General features: G+C 52.2%; 2 protein-coding genes across 2 annotated transcripts; one reads left to right on the top strand and one right to left on the bottom strand.

The window, feature by feature from the left end:
• Positions 1–13,951: 13,951 nt before the first annotated feature.
• IUM83_07844 (putative carbonic anhydrase) lies at positions 13,952–14,931 on the top strand (the record flags this gene model as incomplete). The annotated part of the gene is made up of 3 exons (XM_067932173.1): positions 13,952–14,246; positions 14,336–14,603; positions 14,682–14,931. 3 exons carry the CDS (start codon positions 13,952–13,954, stop codon positions 14,929–14,931), a joined length of 813 nt encoding a protein of 270 aa, XP_067783144.1.
• A 129-nt stretch (positions 14,932–15,060) lies between these two features.
• IUM83_07843 (uncharacterized protein) lies at positions 15,061–16,741 on the bottom strand (the record flags this gene model as incomplete). The annotated part of the gene is made up of 6 exons (XM_067932172.1): positions 15,061–15,246; positions 15,331–15,399; positions 15,466–15,654; positions 15,731–16,417; positions 16,500–16,585; positions 16,684–16,741. The coding sequence occupies 6 exons, from the start codon at positions 16,739–16,741 to the stop codon at positions 15,061–15,063; spliced, it is 1,275 nt and encodes a 424-aa protein (XP_067783073.1).
• Between the last annotated feature and the right edge of the window lie 104 nt (positions 16,742–16,845).

Below are 16,845 nucleotides of genomic sequence, written 5' to 3'. Positions count from 1 at the left end.
CGAGCGAGATACCCGTCCTCGGGTGTCTCGTAGGGAAGAATGGTGTTCGCCCTGACCCGGAAAAGGTCAGAGTGATCAATGAATGGCCAACGCCTTCAAGTGTCAAGGAACTGAGGCAGTTCCTTGGCTTAGCCACGTACTTGTGCAAGTACGTGGAGGACTATGCGGGCAAGATCCGCCCGCTGTCACAGCTTCTTAAGAAAGAAGCTGTGTGGAATTGGACACCCGATTGCCAAAAGGCATTCGATGCAGTCAAGCGGGGCTTGACTGAGGCGCCGATCTTGGCAGTGGCTGACCAAGATCGCCCATTTCACGTAGTGTGTGACGCATCCGATTTCGCGATCGGATGCGCGTTAACGCAGCACGATCACGAGGGCCGTGATCGTGTCGTCTACTACCAATCGCGTCAGCTGAAGCCAGCTGAGCGCAACTATCCGGTGCATGACAAGGAACTCCTTGCCATGAAGTATGCACTCGCAAAGTTCCGAGTGTATTTGCTTGGGAGTAGACCATTTGTGGTCTACACCGACCATGCTTCACTGCGCACCGCAGTGAAGTCGCCACACATTTCACAAAGAATGGCGAGATGGCTCTCATTCTTTGCGGAGTATAACTTCCGGGTCGAATACAAACCCGGAAGATTGAACGTGGTGGCCGACGCGTTATCACGTCGGCCGGACTATGCAGAAGCTGTTGACGTCAATGCCATTGACGCCATGCGATCGAGCAAACCCACATCATCTCTGTTGGATGATGTGAAGGCCGCGTTCGCGCACGACGCGGACGCGAAGCTCTTGCTGGCCTATGGCACAGCTCCTTCTGACAAGTTCCGTCAGAAGTTGCCCAAGCACCTTCGAGCGCGTGCACACCGCTATCGTGTGCACGACGGAATACTGCTTTACAATGCAGTCGACGACAACGCAGATCGCGTTGTCGTGCCAAATGACCATGACCTGCGACTCAGGATCATGTACGAGTATCATGATGCCCCGACTGCGGGACATCTCGGACGTGAGAAGACTTACGTCCTTCTCACGCGCGACTTCTACTGGCACCACCAGTATAAGTGGGTGCGCAAGTACGTCCGTGCTTGCGAGGTATGCCAACGCGTAAAGCCTGCGCCGTTTGCGCAGGCTCCATTACAATCACTACCGACTCCGTCGGAGTGTTGGAAGTCCATGTCTTTGGACTTCATCTTTGGTCTTCCCCCGGATAGCGGAGGGAACACCGGTGTTGTGGTCTTCGTCGACCGTTTCAGCAAGATGGTACATCTTGCTGCGGTGCCAGCAGAGGTGACCGCGAAGCAGACAGCCCGTCTGTTCGTCGACATGGTGTTCAAACACCATGGCATGCCGACCGACATTGTGTCGGACAGAGACCCGCGCTTCACAGCGCATCTGTGGCAAGAAGTGTTTACACTTCTTGGGAGCCAGCTTTCCATGTCGACTGCGGATCATCCGCAGACGGACGGTCAAACCGAGCGCGTGAATCGCGTGCTCGTCGATATGTTGAAGAGCTACGCTCACTCGTTCCAATACTGGAGCGAGTGCTTATCGATGGCAGAGTTTGCCATCAATAACTCAGTGCATGCCTCGACCGGGCATACACCGTTTTACGTGAATGCCATGCGGCATCCACGTCTACCGAGTTTACTCGGAGTGATGGCTCCCACTTTAAGTGGGGGAGGATCTACGCCTGCAATACAGCAGCCGCAGAAAACCGCTGACACTTGCACAGTGTCGGCTGCAACAATGGACAAACCACATGAGTCTGCGCAGACTCCCCCAACAACATGGCCAACGACCACGGGTCTGCGCAGGGCGCAGACACCGCAAAGAACCACGCAGAGGCCGGGCCTCTAGCGGAGAGCGAGCTGAATGACTTCAGCTCGGATGCAATCAGTTTCATCACCAAAAGACAAGCCGTGATTCGGTTTGTCCAAGACACGATTGCAGCTTCTGTGGATAAACAGAAGCTGAACGCCGATAATATTGGCAGGGGCAACACAAATGAATTCAACGTGAATTCTTTGGTTTTGTTATCTACTCAAAACCTGCCCAAACATGCAGTTTCGGATTTCGGAGCAAGCAAGCTTGCTCCGCGCTTCATCGGGCCGGTCACTGTGTTGGCACGGCACGGCAACGCATACACGCTAGACATACCGTCTAGCATGCGCCTCCATCCGACCTTTTACGTCGGACGGCTGAAGCCATACCGGCAGCACGAGCCATCTAGCTCGGCTGACCCGAAGCCTCGGCAGGAGCCGAGGCAGAAGCGGAGGACTTGGCCTCGGCGACGAGCAACCTCTCCTCCAGCGCGCGGACGCGCTGGAGCAACCCCTTCATCTGGGTCCCCAGCTCGACCTGGATATTCGAGGCGGTCTGCGAGACCGCCGCGACTTGGGCCTTCTGGTTCGCCAGCTCCTGTTTTAGGGCGGCGAACTCAGCGCCCTGCAGACGCTCCACGACGGTCACCCGGTCGTGGAGAGGCGCATACTGATCAGCCCGGGGCTGATCATACCCGGGGCGTGTTCCCACCCCCGCCACCGCCGATCCGTGACGCCCGCGGCTCAACCCGCTGGATTGTTGAGCGGATTGTTGACCATAGTATCCCGAAAACGAACCCTCAAGGGGCTCGTTTTCGTATTCGTTGGAAAGGATTTCCTCCCCATCGAGATACATGGGAGCCGCGAAACGTCTTGCTGGAGGACGTTCCGGAAATGGTGAGGGCGTACGAAGAGCAGTACGCGCTGGCGCAGCGGAAGTAACACGAGCGCTGCGATCATCGCTAGCGCCCGAACCCTCACGTGCTAAGAACTTAGCACGGAGCTCTTTGAGACTCTCGGGCACACGAAACGACGTGTACCCGTTCAGGCCGCGGTCGCTCAAGCGGACCGCGCCTGGAAAGCACTTCGTGCACTGAAAGCCCTCGGGCACAGCGCACGGCACATTTGCCTCCTCAGCAGCAACATGAAGTTGCTCCAGCTTTCCACGCTTCGAGTACGTCTCGAAGCGATCACGCGCTTGCTTAATCCGATCACGGTAAGCACTCGGCCTCTTGTTGAAGTTCTCAACAAAGGCGTTCCAGCTTGACAAAGTGCCTGCCATTCGGGCACTTTGCTGCGAGAAGAGGTCTTCTTGCTTTGAAACCATCGGAGCTCATGAAAGAGTCCGATGTAGTAATCGCGCCTTTGATGCGTTTCCGCATCAAAGTGCAGCTCGGCAGCCACAGCGTCATCTTTGATGGCGCTGCATACGTACAGCGACACCTCATTCGGAGGTACCGAGTTCCCAAACCGGTCCGCAATCTCGGACGCGGACGGCATCCACGGATCGCGCGCTGCAGGCGCAGCGCGCGGAGAGCCTTGAGCTTTAACATCACGCGCTGCAGCAGCAGCGCGCGGAGTACTGAGAGCCCCAGCCGAAGCGAGTGGGGTATCACTCTCAGTACGCGAACGCTTCGAACTCGAACCGTCCGATTCGTCCCCTTCACGCGGGCGAACGTTCTTGGCGTGAGGGTCGAGCGATTCGCTCGACACTGAGTCTTTACGCTTTGAGGGCGAGTCCTCCTCGCCCTCCATGTCTTCATCGTCGTCGTCGAAGTCGACGACGTCACCGTACTTCGCCTTCTGGCGTTCGAAGTAGTCGTCGATGGAGAGATGACTCCCCCCGACTTTAGCGGACTTCTTCTGAGGCGCGCTCATCGTTGAATGAGCGCGGATTTCTTCTCCAAACGCGGAGAATTGACGAATGGTCAATTCCAAAGATTGACGTGCGGGGACCCCGCGCGTCTAACCTTAAGGGGGGATGGTGTAACGGGGTTACACGTACAAGTGGCTGCAAGCCACTTGTGAATTTAACAGATAGGTTATCTGTTAAACGTTTTGGATACTTCCTCACATTGGTGTAAGACACACCGATGGATACATTGAAGTGGACCACCACAGTGAGTGGTCCACACATACCCAAAGATCCTATTGGTAGAAAGCAGCATCTTTCTACCAATCAGAGACATGCATATTAGCGGGGCTCTGACAGCCAGCGGCTGCCAACCCTTTCATAGATGATAAACAGTTTTTAGCAGATTTTAGAGGAAGATCAATTTACAAACAATACAGTTCTCATTTTATCTAATCTAAGTCACTTGGAATCCTTTTGTTACTTAACTTATATTTGTGTATTCAAATATAATTAACCTAAGTAATTACTAAGTACTTACGCTTCCTCATACACGTTGCGCAACGTGTAAGCTAAAGTAGTGAGTCAAGTTAGACCCACTACAGTGATCGTGTCGTCTATTACCAGTCGCGTCAGCTGAGCGTAATTATCCGGTACATGACAAGGAACGCCTTGCCATGAAATATGCACTCGCAAAGTTCCGAGTGTATCTACTTGGAAGTAGACCATTTGTGGTCTACACCGACCATGCTTCACTGCGCACCGCAGTGAAGTCGCCACACATATCACAAAGAATGGCGAGATGGCTCTCATTCTTTGCGGAGTATAACTTCCGGGTCGAATACAAACCCGGAAGATTGAATGTAGTGGCCGACGCGTTATCACGTCGGCCGGACTACGCAGAAGCTGCTGACGTCAATGCCATTGACGCCATGCGAACGAGCACACCCACGTCGTCTCTGTTGGACGACGTGAAGGCCGCGTTCGCGCACGACGCGGACGCGAAACTCTTGCTGGCCTATGGCACAGCACCTTCTGACAAGGCTCGTCAGAAGTTGCCCAAGCACCTTCGTGCGCGTGCACACCGATATCGGGTGCACGGCGGACTGCTTCTTTATAATGCAGTCGACGCCAACGCGGACCGCGTTGTCGTGCCAAATGACCATGACCTGCGACTCAGGATCATGTACGAGTATCATGATGCCCCGTCTGCGGGACATCTCGGACGTGAGAAGACATACGTCCTTCTCACGCGTGACTTCTACTGGCACCACCAGTATAAGTGGGTGCGCAAGTACGTCCGTGCTTGCGAGGTGTGCCAACGCGTAAAGCCTGCGCCGTTTGCGCAGGCTCCATTACAATCACTACCGACTCCGTCGGAGTGTTGGAAGTCCATGTCATTGGACTTCATCTTTGGTCTTCCCCCGGACAGCGGAGGGAATACCGGTGTTGTGGTCTTCGTCGACCGCTTCAGCAAGATGGTACATCTTGCTGCGGTGCCAGCAGAGGTGACCGCGAAGCAGACGGCCCGTCTGTTCGTCGACATGGTGTTCAAACACCATGGCATGCCGTCCGACATCGTGTCGGACAGAGACCCGCGCTTCACAGCGCACCTGTGGCAAGAAGTGTTTACACTTCTTGGGAGCCAGCTTTCCATGTCGACTGCGGATCATCCGCAGACGGACGGTCAAACCGAGCGCGTGAATCGCGTGCTCGTCGACATTTTGAAGAGCTACGCTCACTCGTTCCAAAACTGGAGCGAGTGTTTGTCGATGGCGGAATTCGCCATCAACAACTCGGTGCATGCCTCGACCGGGCATACACCGTTTTATGTGAATGCCATGCAGCATCCCCGTCTGCCGAGTTTACTCGGAGTGGTGGCTCCCACTTTAAGTGGGGGGGGGATCTACGACTACAACACAGCAGTCGCAAAAAGCCGCTGACACTTGCACAGTGTCCGCCGCGACAACAAGGACCAAGACAACCAGGTCTGCACCCCGCGCAGACCTTGGCAGGAAGAACCAACGGTCAGCGCAGTGCGCTGACCCCCAGAACAAGGAAAACGAGTCTGTGCAGAGCACAGACTCCACAAGGAACAAGGACCACGGGTCTGCGCCCTGCGCAGACACCGCGAAGAACCACGCAGAGGCCGGGCCTCTTGCGGAGAGCGAGCTGAACGAGTTCAGCTCGGATGCGATTGACTTTATCAATAAAAGACAAGCCGTAATTCGGTTTGTCCAGGACACGATTGCAGCTTCTGTGGATAAACAGAAGCTGAACGCCGATAATATTGGCGGGGGCAACACAAATGAATTCAACGTGAATTCTTTGGTTTTGTTATCTACTCAAAACCTGCCCAAACATGCAGTTTCGGATTTCGGAGCAAGCAAGCTTGCCCCGCGCTTCATCGGGCCATTCACGGTGATGGCACGCCACGGTAACGCATACACGCTAGACATACCGTCTAGCATGCGGCTCCACCCGACATTTTATGTCGGGCGGTTAAAGCCATACTTCCAGCACGAGCCAAGTGGCTCGTCTGACCCGAAGAGACAGACTCGACAGGGGAAACCCTCTCCAGCGCGTAGTCGCGCTGGAGCAGTTAATACAGTCGGGCCTACAGCCCGACCGGCACGTTCAAGGCGGTCTGGGAGACCGCCAGAGCCGGGACACGAAGGAACAGAGCGGCAACCGCCGCGCTCTGAAAGTACTCCACGACCGTCACTTGGTCGTGGAGCAACACGAGATGAAGGTCAACACGGCGTTGACCATCGGAGCGTGTTTCCACCACCTCCGCCACCGCTGCGAGACGCACGCGGAGAAATTCGCTGGATCGTCCAGCGAATTGTTGATCATAGGAAAATAATCCGAGGTCCGGATTGTTTTCGCATTCGTTGGAGAGGTTTCCCTCCCCAACACGACACGTGGGAACCACGGAACGTCCTTATGGAAGACGTTCCGGACATGGTGAAGGAGTACGAAACCCAACACGCACTACCAGCAAGAAGGTAGTGCGAGCGCTGTAGTAATCTACAACGCCTGACGACTCGCGTGCTAGATAATTAGCACGGAGATCATTGAAGCTCTCAGATATACATATAGTATACCTGTTGTGGTCGCGGTTGCTAATATGCACCGCCACCTGGACGGACAGTGCGCACGGCGCACGGACACCAGCCTCCACCGCAACAGCGTGGAGTTGCTAATACTTGCCACTTCGAGAAGGACTCGAAGTGCTTTGGCGCTTGCTTACCCGATCACGGTAAGCAACAGAAATTCGCTTAGAGATGTCGACGCATAGACGCGGTCGACATCGAAGAATCGTACACAGACACTGTGTTGTCTGTCCCCGTGGTAGCGGCGCACCTCGCGCTACCGCGCATTGTACACAGCAACAGAGAGTTTACACTCTGTTGCAATGGTGGTCTTCAGCTTGATCGTGCTCATTGCGGATGAGCACGGAAACCCCAGCACAAACAATGGACAAGCAGTCAATATTAATTGACGTGTCGAGACCGACACGTCTAAGCTTAACGGGGGGATGGTGTAACGGGGTTACACACACAAGTGACAACAGTCACTTGTGCACGATAACGGTCACAAGTGACAACTGTCACTTGTGCATGACATATGTCACTTATGGTTTAACAGATAAATATCTGTTAAAGGTTTTAGATACTTCCTCACATTGGTGTAAGACACACCAATGGATACATTGAAGTGGGCCACCACAATTAGTGGTCCACACATACCCAAAGATCCTATTGGTAGAAAGCAGCATCTTTCTACCAATCAGAGTCATGCATATTAGCGGGGCTCTGACAGCCAGCGGCTGTCAACCCTTTCATAGATGATAAACAGTTTTTAGCAGATTTTAGAGGAAGATCAATTCACAAACAATACAGTTCTCATTTTACCTTAAACTACCTACTCGGTGTTTTATTTGATTTATATTATACTTGTGGACTCAAGTATAATTAATTCAAATTATTAATAAACTCCTACGCTTCCTCATACACGTAGCGCAACGTGTAAGCTAAAGTAGTGAGCCAAAGTAGGCCCACTACACCTTCTCTTGGACGTACTCGTTAATGAACCGCGCGTGCTTTGCCATGTGTCGCACTCGTGACGTATTGCCGTTGTTCGCCACTACCGCAATCGCACTCTGATTGTCACAGTAGATCGGCACTTGCAACGTCCACTCACCGAAACCCAACTCCAACAGGAGTTCACGAGCCCACACCACCATCTTGCTGCATTCGCAGCAGGCGACCAGCTCTGAGCTGCAGGTGTCTTCCGTCACACGCCGTTGACCATGACTTTTTCACATCCACATGTTGCCATGCAGACGCAACATGTAGCCTGTCACCGAGCGGCTCGTGCCCGGACACGATTGGTGATCAGCGTCACAGAATGCGTCCATTGCTGGGAACCCAGGCGTAAATCGGTACACCAATCCCATCTTCTTCGTCGCTAGTGCATAGCGCACTACTCGCTGTGCGGCACGGTAGTTCTCTACGGTGTACGCGCTCGTGTAACATCCAAGGGTTCTCACAGCATTTGCCAAGTCGGGATGAGTGCACACCACCAGGTACTGGAGGGAGCCAACAATCTCCCTGTAGGGCAGCTTCGGATCGTTAATCTTGGCTTCATCCGTCTCAATTTTGCTCATCCTTTCATGGTGAAACTGCGGTGAACGAACAGGCTTCGCCGATCCCAGGCCAAACTTTTCAGCAAGACGTTCAATATACGCTGTCTGTGATAAGCATACCATTTTCTCAGGTTTGTAGTTTACTTCCATGCCAAGCAGGTGTCGCACCCGACCGAGGTCCTTCAGCTTGAACTGAGCTGCGAGCTCTGCAACAACCTTGTCGATGTCGCTGGTCACTCCAGCGAGCACAATGTCATCAACATATATAGTGAGAAACACTACACGTCCTGCACGGCGTCTCCAGTATACACCTGCATCATAGGTACACTGCACGAAGCCGAGTTTGATCAACACCTTATGCAAGGTGTCGTTCCAGATCTTCGAGGCTTGTTTCAGGCCGTAAAGTCCTTTGTGAAGTCGGCAGACTCGATCGGTTCCGTCTTCATACCCCTCGGGTTGCTCCATGTAAATCACGACGTCGACCAGCTCTCCGTTGAGAAACGCCGTCACAAAGTCAACGTGGCGGCACTCAAACATCGAGAACATAGCTATCAGCAATATGAGCCGCACGGACTCAATTCGCACTACAGGAGAGTAGGTCGCCAAGTAGTCAATACCAAACTTTTGCAAAAATCCTCGGATAGCAAGTCTCGCCTTCAGTCTTTCCACTTCTCCTTTCTCATTCCGTTTGGCTACCAACACCCACACTGAAGTCAATATGTTAGGCTTACGTCGGCCTTTTCTGCATGGAGGGCGAGGCACAAGTTCCCAGGTTTCGTTCATTATCAGTGCTTCATATTCAGCGCCCATAGCCTGTTGCCAGCCTTCGGCATGCTCCGACTTCAAAGCTTCCTCCCGTGTCGTTGGATTCAAAATGTCATTGACGACACCGATCAGCATGCACTGCATCAACGTCACCGCCATCACCCAAGTGTTTGGGTTGTACCAACTGTTTGCTCGACGTTGGCGTACAGATGGGCGTGGGCCAGTCGTTGGAGGTGCAGTAGAGTTTCTACTTGTGCGGTTGGATCCTCCACTTGTCGTGGCACGCACGCTAGGACTTCCCCGACGACCCGCACTAGCAATGTTCGCTGCGCTGGGGGCGCTTGGAGCCGTGCTCCCACTGGTTGCAACACTTCGCCCTTGTCCGGAGACTGGTACTGAATTCGAGCCAGCAACTTGTGGCACACTTGTGATTGTACTCCCACTGAACTCGGCACCTTGTTGGACTTCCACATTCAAACCTGCTCCAGAAGAAACAATTACACGTTGCTCAGTAGCACCACATGCTCCACCATGACTCTCATCAGCTTCTGACAGATCAACGACATCCCAGTCACTTTCGTCACTGCTGTTTACGCTCTCATCGTCCTCAATGTCACGGATTTCAGATCCCGGCCTTTCAGCTTCCGCTTCGATGTTCGCTTTCAGTATCGTGCTTTCTTCCGTCGGACAATCTGAGATTGCTACTCGAGTGACTGGCATGAGCACATACGGGATCTTACTGGGCACCGTAGTGACTTTCCCGTAATACTGCTTCGCCAACAATCGCTCCACATAATCTCCGCCCACGGCTACATCTTCGCGGAAGGTGACCGATCTACGTTGAAGAACCTCCCCAGTTTCAAGATCTAACAAGCGATAACCCAGTGTTGACTCTGCCATACCCCGGAACAAGGCGGGCTTGGCTCGCATTTCCAATTTGTTCACTTGTTTTTGCTTCGGCACATGGTAGTATGCCACACAGCCACAGACTTTCAAGTCCTTCATGTTAGGCTTCTTGTTTCACAACTTCTCAAATGGCGTCGTGTTCTTCAAGGCTTTCGTCACGCTCATATTATCTACGTGCACGACGTGATGGAGGATCTCACCCCACAGGCATGCTAGCAGATTTGCCGCCTCACGGATTGCCCAAACCTTGTTAAGCAGCTTGCCATTCAGCTTTTCTACCAAGCAATTTTCCTCGGGGGTGTATGCATTGGTCGTCAGCAACCGGATCCCATGCTCGCGGGAGAATGTAGCCAGCCTACGATTCAAAAACTCGCCTCCTTGATCACACGAAAAAAGCCTTACTTTGTAATCCTTCTCAAGTTGGCGAACCAAAACGATCACATTTTCAGCAGCTTCACTCTTCTTGTTCAGTAAGAAAACCCATTTGTAGCGAGACGCTTCGTCTTGAACAAGTTGGAAGTACTTGGCTCTTCCAGGAGTCACGATTCCAACATAACAAACATCAGACATCAGACGTGCTCCACACTCAGAAGCCCGCTTGCCTACTTGCCTCTTGAACGCCATCCGCTTTGCTTTTGCTTCCTCACAGGCCATACACTTGAGGGGTGTCTTCTTGAAGTCGTCCATGGTCATTCCATCCATCCCATCTGCCAAGCCATCCCGCACCATTTTCTTCATAGCCTCTTCATTCAGATACCCAAGTTTCAGATGCCACTTCATCACGATGTTGTCTTCCAGCGTCTCGATAGATCTAGCAATCATCATAGAAGTCTGCAGCACAGGACTAGCCTTCATCCAGTAGAAACCATCATTCTTCTTCTTAAACACCAGGCGAATACCGTCCTTGTCGAAATACTTGCAGCGCAACTTCTCGTTGTCTGTGTCGAAGTACGACGGCTTCCAGCGTGTCTTCTCCAGCAGACGTTGGCTAATCAAGTTCACCACTCCGTTCGGTGCATAGCGGACACCCTGCAGATCGAGGTACTTGCCAGGTTGGATTTCCAGCCGAACCCATCCCGACAGTTCGGTCGTGTCCAAGCCACCCTGCCAGTCGAGAGTCAGTAGGGATCGTTCACTAAGCTCACGAACGATCCTCCATTCACGCAGACATGGGCACCAGCACCACCATCTAACATCCAATCGTTCACTGAAGCGACCACGGGGGGAGTCACATGTTGACTCTTCATCATTCGGATAGGTACCGGTGGGTTCTTTGAGTCTCCGAGCTGTCCGGCCCATACCAACTTCATCGGGGTTGCGACTTTGCCAATATTGCCATCTCCTTTCTTCTCAGATTCATTGCCTTTCTTCGCTTGTAGTGCCTTCCATCCGAAGCAATCAGCTCGCAGGTGGCCTTTGTTTTTGCAAAAGAAACACTTCCGAGTTTCCTTGCTCACCTTCTTACCACTATTCTTCTTGAACTTCTTCTTTGGATTCTGAGGGACGGGGTGCTGGGCCATCACCTTTGTAACTTTCACGACTTCCTGATGCGCTGCCTCGGCGGCGCATGCTTTATCCGTTTCAGCTTCGCCAAGAAGAACATTCACTACCGTAGCCAGGTCCGGGGTAACCCCGCCGTTGTTGTTCCTATTGAACATGCGAACGACATTTCGATGCGAGTCCACAACTCCCTGAAGAATAACATTCACCATATCAGCATCGCTGATGGCAGCATTCATGTTAGCTAGTTGGCGCCTCATATCTTCCAATCGCTCGAGGTATATCTCCATGTCCTCGCCAACAGTAAACTTAGCTGCATACAGGTCGCGCCGAAGACGAATTTCACTGGCGTAGGCACGTTTTGTCTTTTCTTGTTCAAACGAATTCCACATTTCGCGCGCTGTAGCCATTCTGCATATTTTCTTCGAGTCCTTGGGCAACATGCCAAACAGTAGCGCATAACGAGCAAATTGATTCCGCTCTGTCCATTGAGGGTATTTGAATTAGCAACAGCGGTGCCGCCAACCACATCCCAGCACTCGTGCTGGATGAGGTAGCCTTCGATTTGAGCACGATACAGGTCGAAGCCTCCGTCTGCGGTGTACTTTGGCGGCTTTGAACCATACTTGGGCCGGGTCCTCGCTCCACCATTCACTTACTTGTTGTTGTTGCTGGTTCGGTGGAGGTTGCCCAGCCGATTGGGTATTCTGGCCAACCACCGGCAGTTTCTGCCCGCCACTGGATGGGTTCTGACCAGCTAAGTTCGCTGCCATCACCACTTGCGTCGACTCGACTTGCCTTGACTACGCATACAAGAGCTCGCCACGTCCAGTAGAAGATGCCCGTAAACCACGTCTTGGGCTCATAACCTACGAGAACTCGGGTCTCGTCGGCACCAGAGTCGAGCTTGGGGTCTGGACGCAGCAACTTAGAGTAGGAGGTGGTTGGCCACTTGAGCTTCAGGTTGGGAATTCAAAAGTGAGTGAGGTCAAGTTGTGTTGCATCGGGGAAAGCCCGCAGGCGAAAACCCCCTTTCGGTACTCAGTGACTACTTCGGCTCGCTCATCGAGCAAGAGAGGACCAACGATGGCCAGGATCCCTCCCAGAGATCTCCTCAGAGACTTTCTCGGATCCATCCTTCTCTCTCATAGTCACAACCACTCACAACTAGTGCTCCTTTTCATTCATTGGTATCTAACTGGGATGACACTGGCATCAACGGCCCAATCTACTGCTAACATGTAGAACTCCTGCCGTCGATGTCTCGTAGCACCGCCTTCGGTCCTTGCACTCGGTCTCTGTGGCTCAGGTAATGAGATTCCGCCACCAGAGTCTTCTCGTCCCCCTCCATTTGGAATTCTGCGCCACTGAGAAATCCCCTCCAACGCATCGAGACGTGCACGTGGCCGAGCCGTCTGTACCACTATCAAATGTCTCATACCTCCAAATCCCTACAATTGCTTCAAACAGCGCTAGTATCGGCATGCTGCTTGCATGCCTTGCCGTGGCACAACCAGTGCAGCTACGAAAGCCGGGCTTGATTCATTCGTCATTAGAAATTCTAGTTATGTTCCGACTAAAATTTCATTGAAATAGGACAATTTCCGCATTTTAATTTTTCTTTTAGTTTCACCCCAAAAAGTCCCCCTCTTAGCTGGATCGCCTGTTAAAAAAACATGTGTGCGTCAAACCGGGCAAAACTGGCGCTATGGTCTTATCCGCGAGTCCAGTTCCACAGCAGCTTCGCAGCACCTCGTGGCTATAATGTACTTATACATGTAGAGCTCTATTATAGGATTAATACTTTTTAAAGTCCGCAATAATACTTGTTTATCACTGATGATTAAGCGGCTGTAGTGTTTAACTCTTGGAAATTCTACACGGATCCTTAGGACCCAAAACGAATGCCGTTGAGAGTTCTACAACCGCACGGTTGCCACATTTACATGTTAAACCGCTGACTACTTCGCTTGATGTGTTACTTCGTCACACAGCCAACAACTTTCGTGACTAAATGATTCTTGCTATAAGATGCACTGACGTATGATGGTACCTGTATTATACATGTATATCTGCGCTTGTCGGAAGTGCATCCAATCTGTGTGCAGGAGGTCACTCGTTGTTCTTGAGGCAACAATGAAACACGATAAAGAAGAACACGCTGAGGCTTCATCTAGACAAGTAAAAAGAAGAAGACAAACTTAGAAAAATGTACGTAATCCTGAATTTTTTCACTGAAAACATGCAGTAGCACCACAAGTTCCGTCATACTCCACAAGCTGTTTGTTTCCTATCCGGGATAGGTTATTCCAAGCGGACCATTTGTTTGACGACCTATCGTGATGCCAATCCTTGATGGCGAGTTACTCAAGCTCATCACTCCTCAAGCTGCTCTCAACGTAGTACCTCGCCTCGAACCACTTGAGCTCCGTTCTTACAGCATTCCGACAAAATGAAGTTCATCGCCTCCATCTCCGCTATCGTCGCTGCCTGCGCTCTGACCGTGTCCGCCGACGTGTCGACGGGTCCCGTTTGGGGCTACCGCGCCAACGACGCCAGCATGGTGCACATGTCCAAGTGGGCCGAGCACTGGAAGGCGTGCGGCGGCGTGCGCCAGTCGCCCATCGACATCAAGACGGTCGCCAAGTCGGGCAAGTGCAAAAAGAGCCCGCTCACGTTTAGTGGTCAATGCTCGCAGTACAACCTGACGGAGCCCCATGAACCGCTTGAGGTGGACGTCATCGGAGGTGAGTGAGGCACGCAAGAAGTTTTGCTTGGCTGTTGAGGAGGTACTAGGTGCTGATGAAGTCGATGGGGTGCATGATGTTGTGAACAGGGAACTGTGTCGCCTCGGTGAACAAGGCGAGCTACAAGATGGCGCAGTTCCACCTGCACGCCCCGTCGGAGCACACCGTCGACGGCAAGGCTCACGACGGCGAGATCCACTTCGTACACAAGAGTAGCGACGGCTCGGCCCTGTTGGTTGTTGGCATCTTTTTGGACATCTCTCCCAAGTCGGATGTCTGGTTGGCACCGGTTCTCGACACTCTGGAGAACGTCAACTCCACTGAACACTCGGAGAACGAGGCTATCACTGTGCAGCTGTAAGTGCAGGAGTGGCGCTACGGATCTGCTGAGTTAACTTACTCCCGCTAATATTTCACTGTCTGCTTTCTGCTCAGGAAATCCTACTCAAGACTAGTCAGGAAGGCTAGCAAGACTGGCGGCATCTACAACTACCCAGGCAGCCTCACGACCCCGGGCTGTGATGAGACAGCAGACTGGTGGGTGGTGGAGACGCCGATCCAGATCTCGTCCACCGACTTCGGCCGTCTTCACCAGGACTTGGTAGAGTACCACATCACGGACAACGGCAACAACGCTCGCCCTGTGCAGCCTCTGAACCGCCGTACCGTCACGCGCTACAACTAGATATACCATACAGCAAAGTCTTTTCGTAGGCGTTGCTACTACCCAAATATACTGCATAAAACTGAACGTATCGCTATAGTGATTGCATTTTCGTCGCTAACATTCACGGCATTCACAGATTGGTTCGGTCTATGACACCAGTCCGACCTTTTGATTTGCGGCGAAGTATGCTTGCCTCTTCGCCCATGACACCGTGTCCGGGTAAATGAAGATCGGGTAAAGTGTGTTGCCGTGTGACGCAGTAGACAACATCGATTGCTCGTTGTAGTCGAAGTCGAACGTCATTTCCGTGTCGTACTGATCTAAGCAGGGTGGCTATAATACAACAGCAATACCAACGTCACATCACTTCTTTTAGTAAGACAGAATATCCAGGTGTACAGTCCGTTCATGACAAACCTTGGTGCAGTAGTACCAACCCAGAACGTCGTGCTTCTGCCATGCGCTACTGGTTGACGCTGTGAATCCCTAATCAAAAGATTTTCCCATCAGTTTTTCCGTCTTCTGAAAAACATTATCTTGCTGATAACGTACCACGAATGCCTCATCGGAATCCAACCTCAGGGTAGCGGCCAAGTTGATTGGAAACGCTAAGATCGGTGTGTCAGTTCTGATGCCTTCATCCATAAACACTACTAGTGTCCCGACTCTCCGGCCCTCCGACACGTCTTTTATGAATTTGGGCAGATTTGTCGTTGCCGAGAAGAAAGGCACGTAGTTATACTGTCGAAAAGATCAGAAAAATGTGTTAGCAGCGCAAGAAATGTAGAGTGCTGCATCACATGAGCAGACGAGTTACCTTCAGTTCTGTGTAGTAGCGTATCTTGACAATATGCACCTTGCCATCGGCCAGATCATGCACCGCAGCTGCCGAGATACGAGCATTTTCTGAGTCTGAATTACTGCTTTGGCCACGCGAGTAAATCGCAACATGATCGTAGAAGACGTCGTCGCCAACTGTCTCATCATTGAACCAAGTGTCAAACTCGACGGCCAGTGAATTTTGAAGCCCAGCAAAACCCATACTGGATCCTTGTGCTCCCAACGTAGTCGTGCGGTTTTGGTGCGAGTGAATCACAAATGCCAAACCGTCTCCTCCATGAACTGCGCAGCTTTGGTACTCGTGTAGCCCAAAGTTTTGGTCTTTCACCTCAAAGCAGCGCCGAGACTGATCTGTGATCTGGAACGTGAACCGCGTCTCGAAGCCCTGCAGCACTGGTAGTTGCTGTGCATACCAAATAGAAGAAACTTGGTATGGCTGCGAGGCCGTGAGCCGCAGTCGTACAGGACATTGAAGTTTCTCTTCGCTTTGCTGATAAACGCCGCGATGACCAAGCATAGCAGTCTCCACAGCGATACGCGCACTCGTTGTATGGTTTTCAGTTTCGCGAGTCTCGAGGCGAATAGCTTCTTGCTGCTCAGATAAAACGACTTCCAGTGTTGCCTCGCGTGTATCATCAGCACCGGAGAACTTTGAGTAGGCGGTCTGCTCAAATTACAAGAGAAATCAGCAACTGCAGCACTTCATCACAATACGATGCAGCAGCAGCAGCAGCAGTATTCCATACACTTGGGAAGGGTACGCAGCTACTCGTAGCAGCTTGGCCATTCAACACCAAACCCGTTGTGCCATTAAAGTCGTAGTACACGAATTCTGTGCAAACGAGGAGGATCCGGCGTATTCGACAAAGAGCAGGTCATCAACTGCAGTTTAAGCCACACCCCAAAAGGCAAGTAAATGCTGCACACTACCTGCTACGGCAGCATCCCCGACGAAAGCGGTCAACGCGAGCGCAGTCGATATCCTCATGTGTCCAGCTTTTGGAACTGTGACCCTTCGTCGAGAGGAATCCTCGGATAGATTTCTTTGCCTTGAACATGCACTGAGTTTCCATTGCAACATTTTCACATCCA

This window comes from Phytophthora cinnamomi (genome assembly GCF_018691715.1).
Source record: "Phytophthora cinnamomi strain GKB4 chromosome Unknown Contig102, whole genome shotgun sequence".
Classification (NCBI taxonomy): Eukaryota; Oomycota; class Peronosporomycetes; order Peronosporales; family Peronosporaceae; genus Phytophthora; species Phytophthora cinnamomi.
Note: the sequence above shows the minus strand (reverse complement) of the source record. Positions and strands in the feature narration are given on the sequence as shown.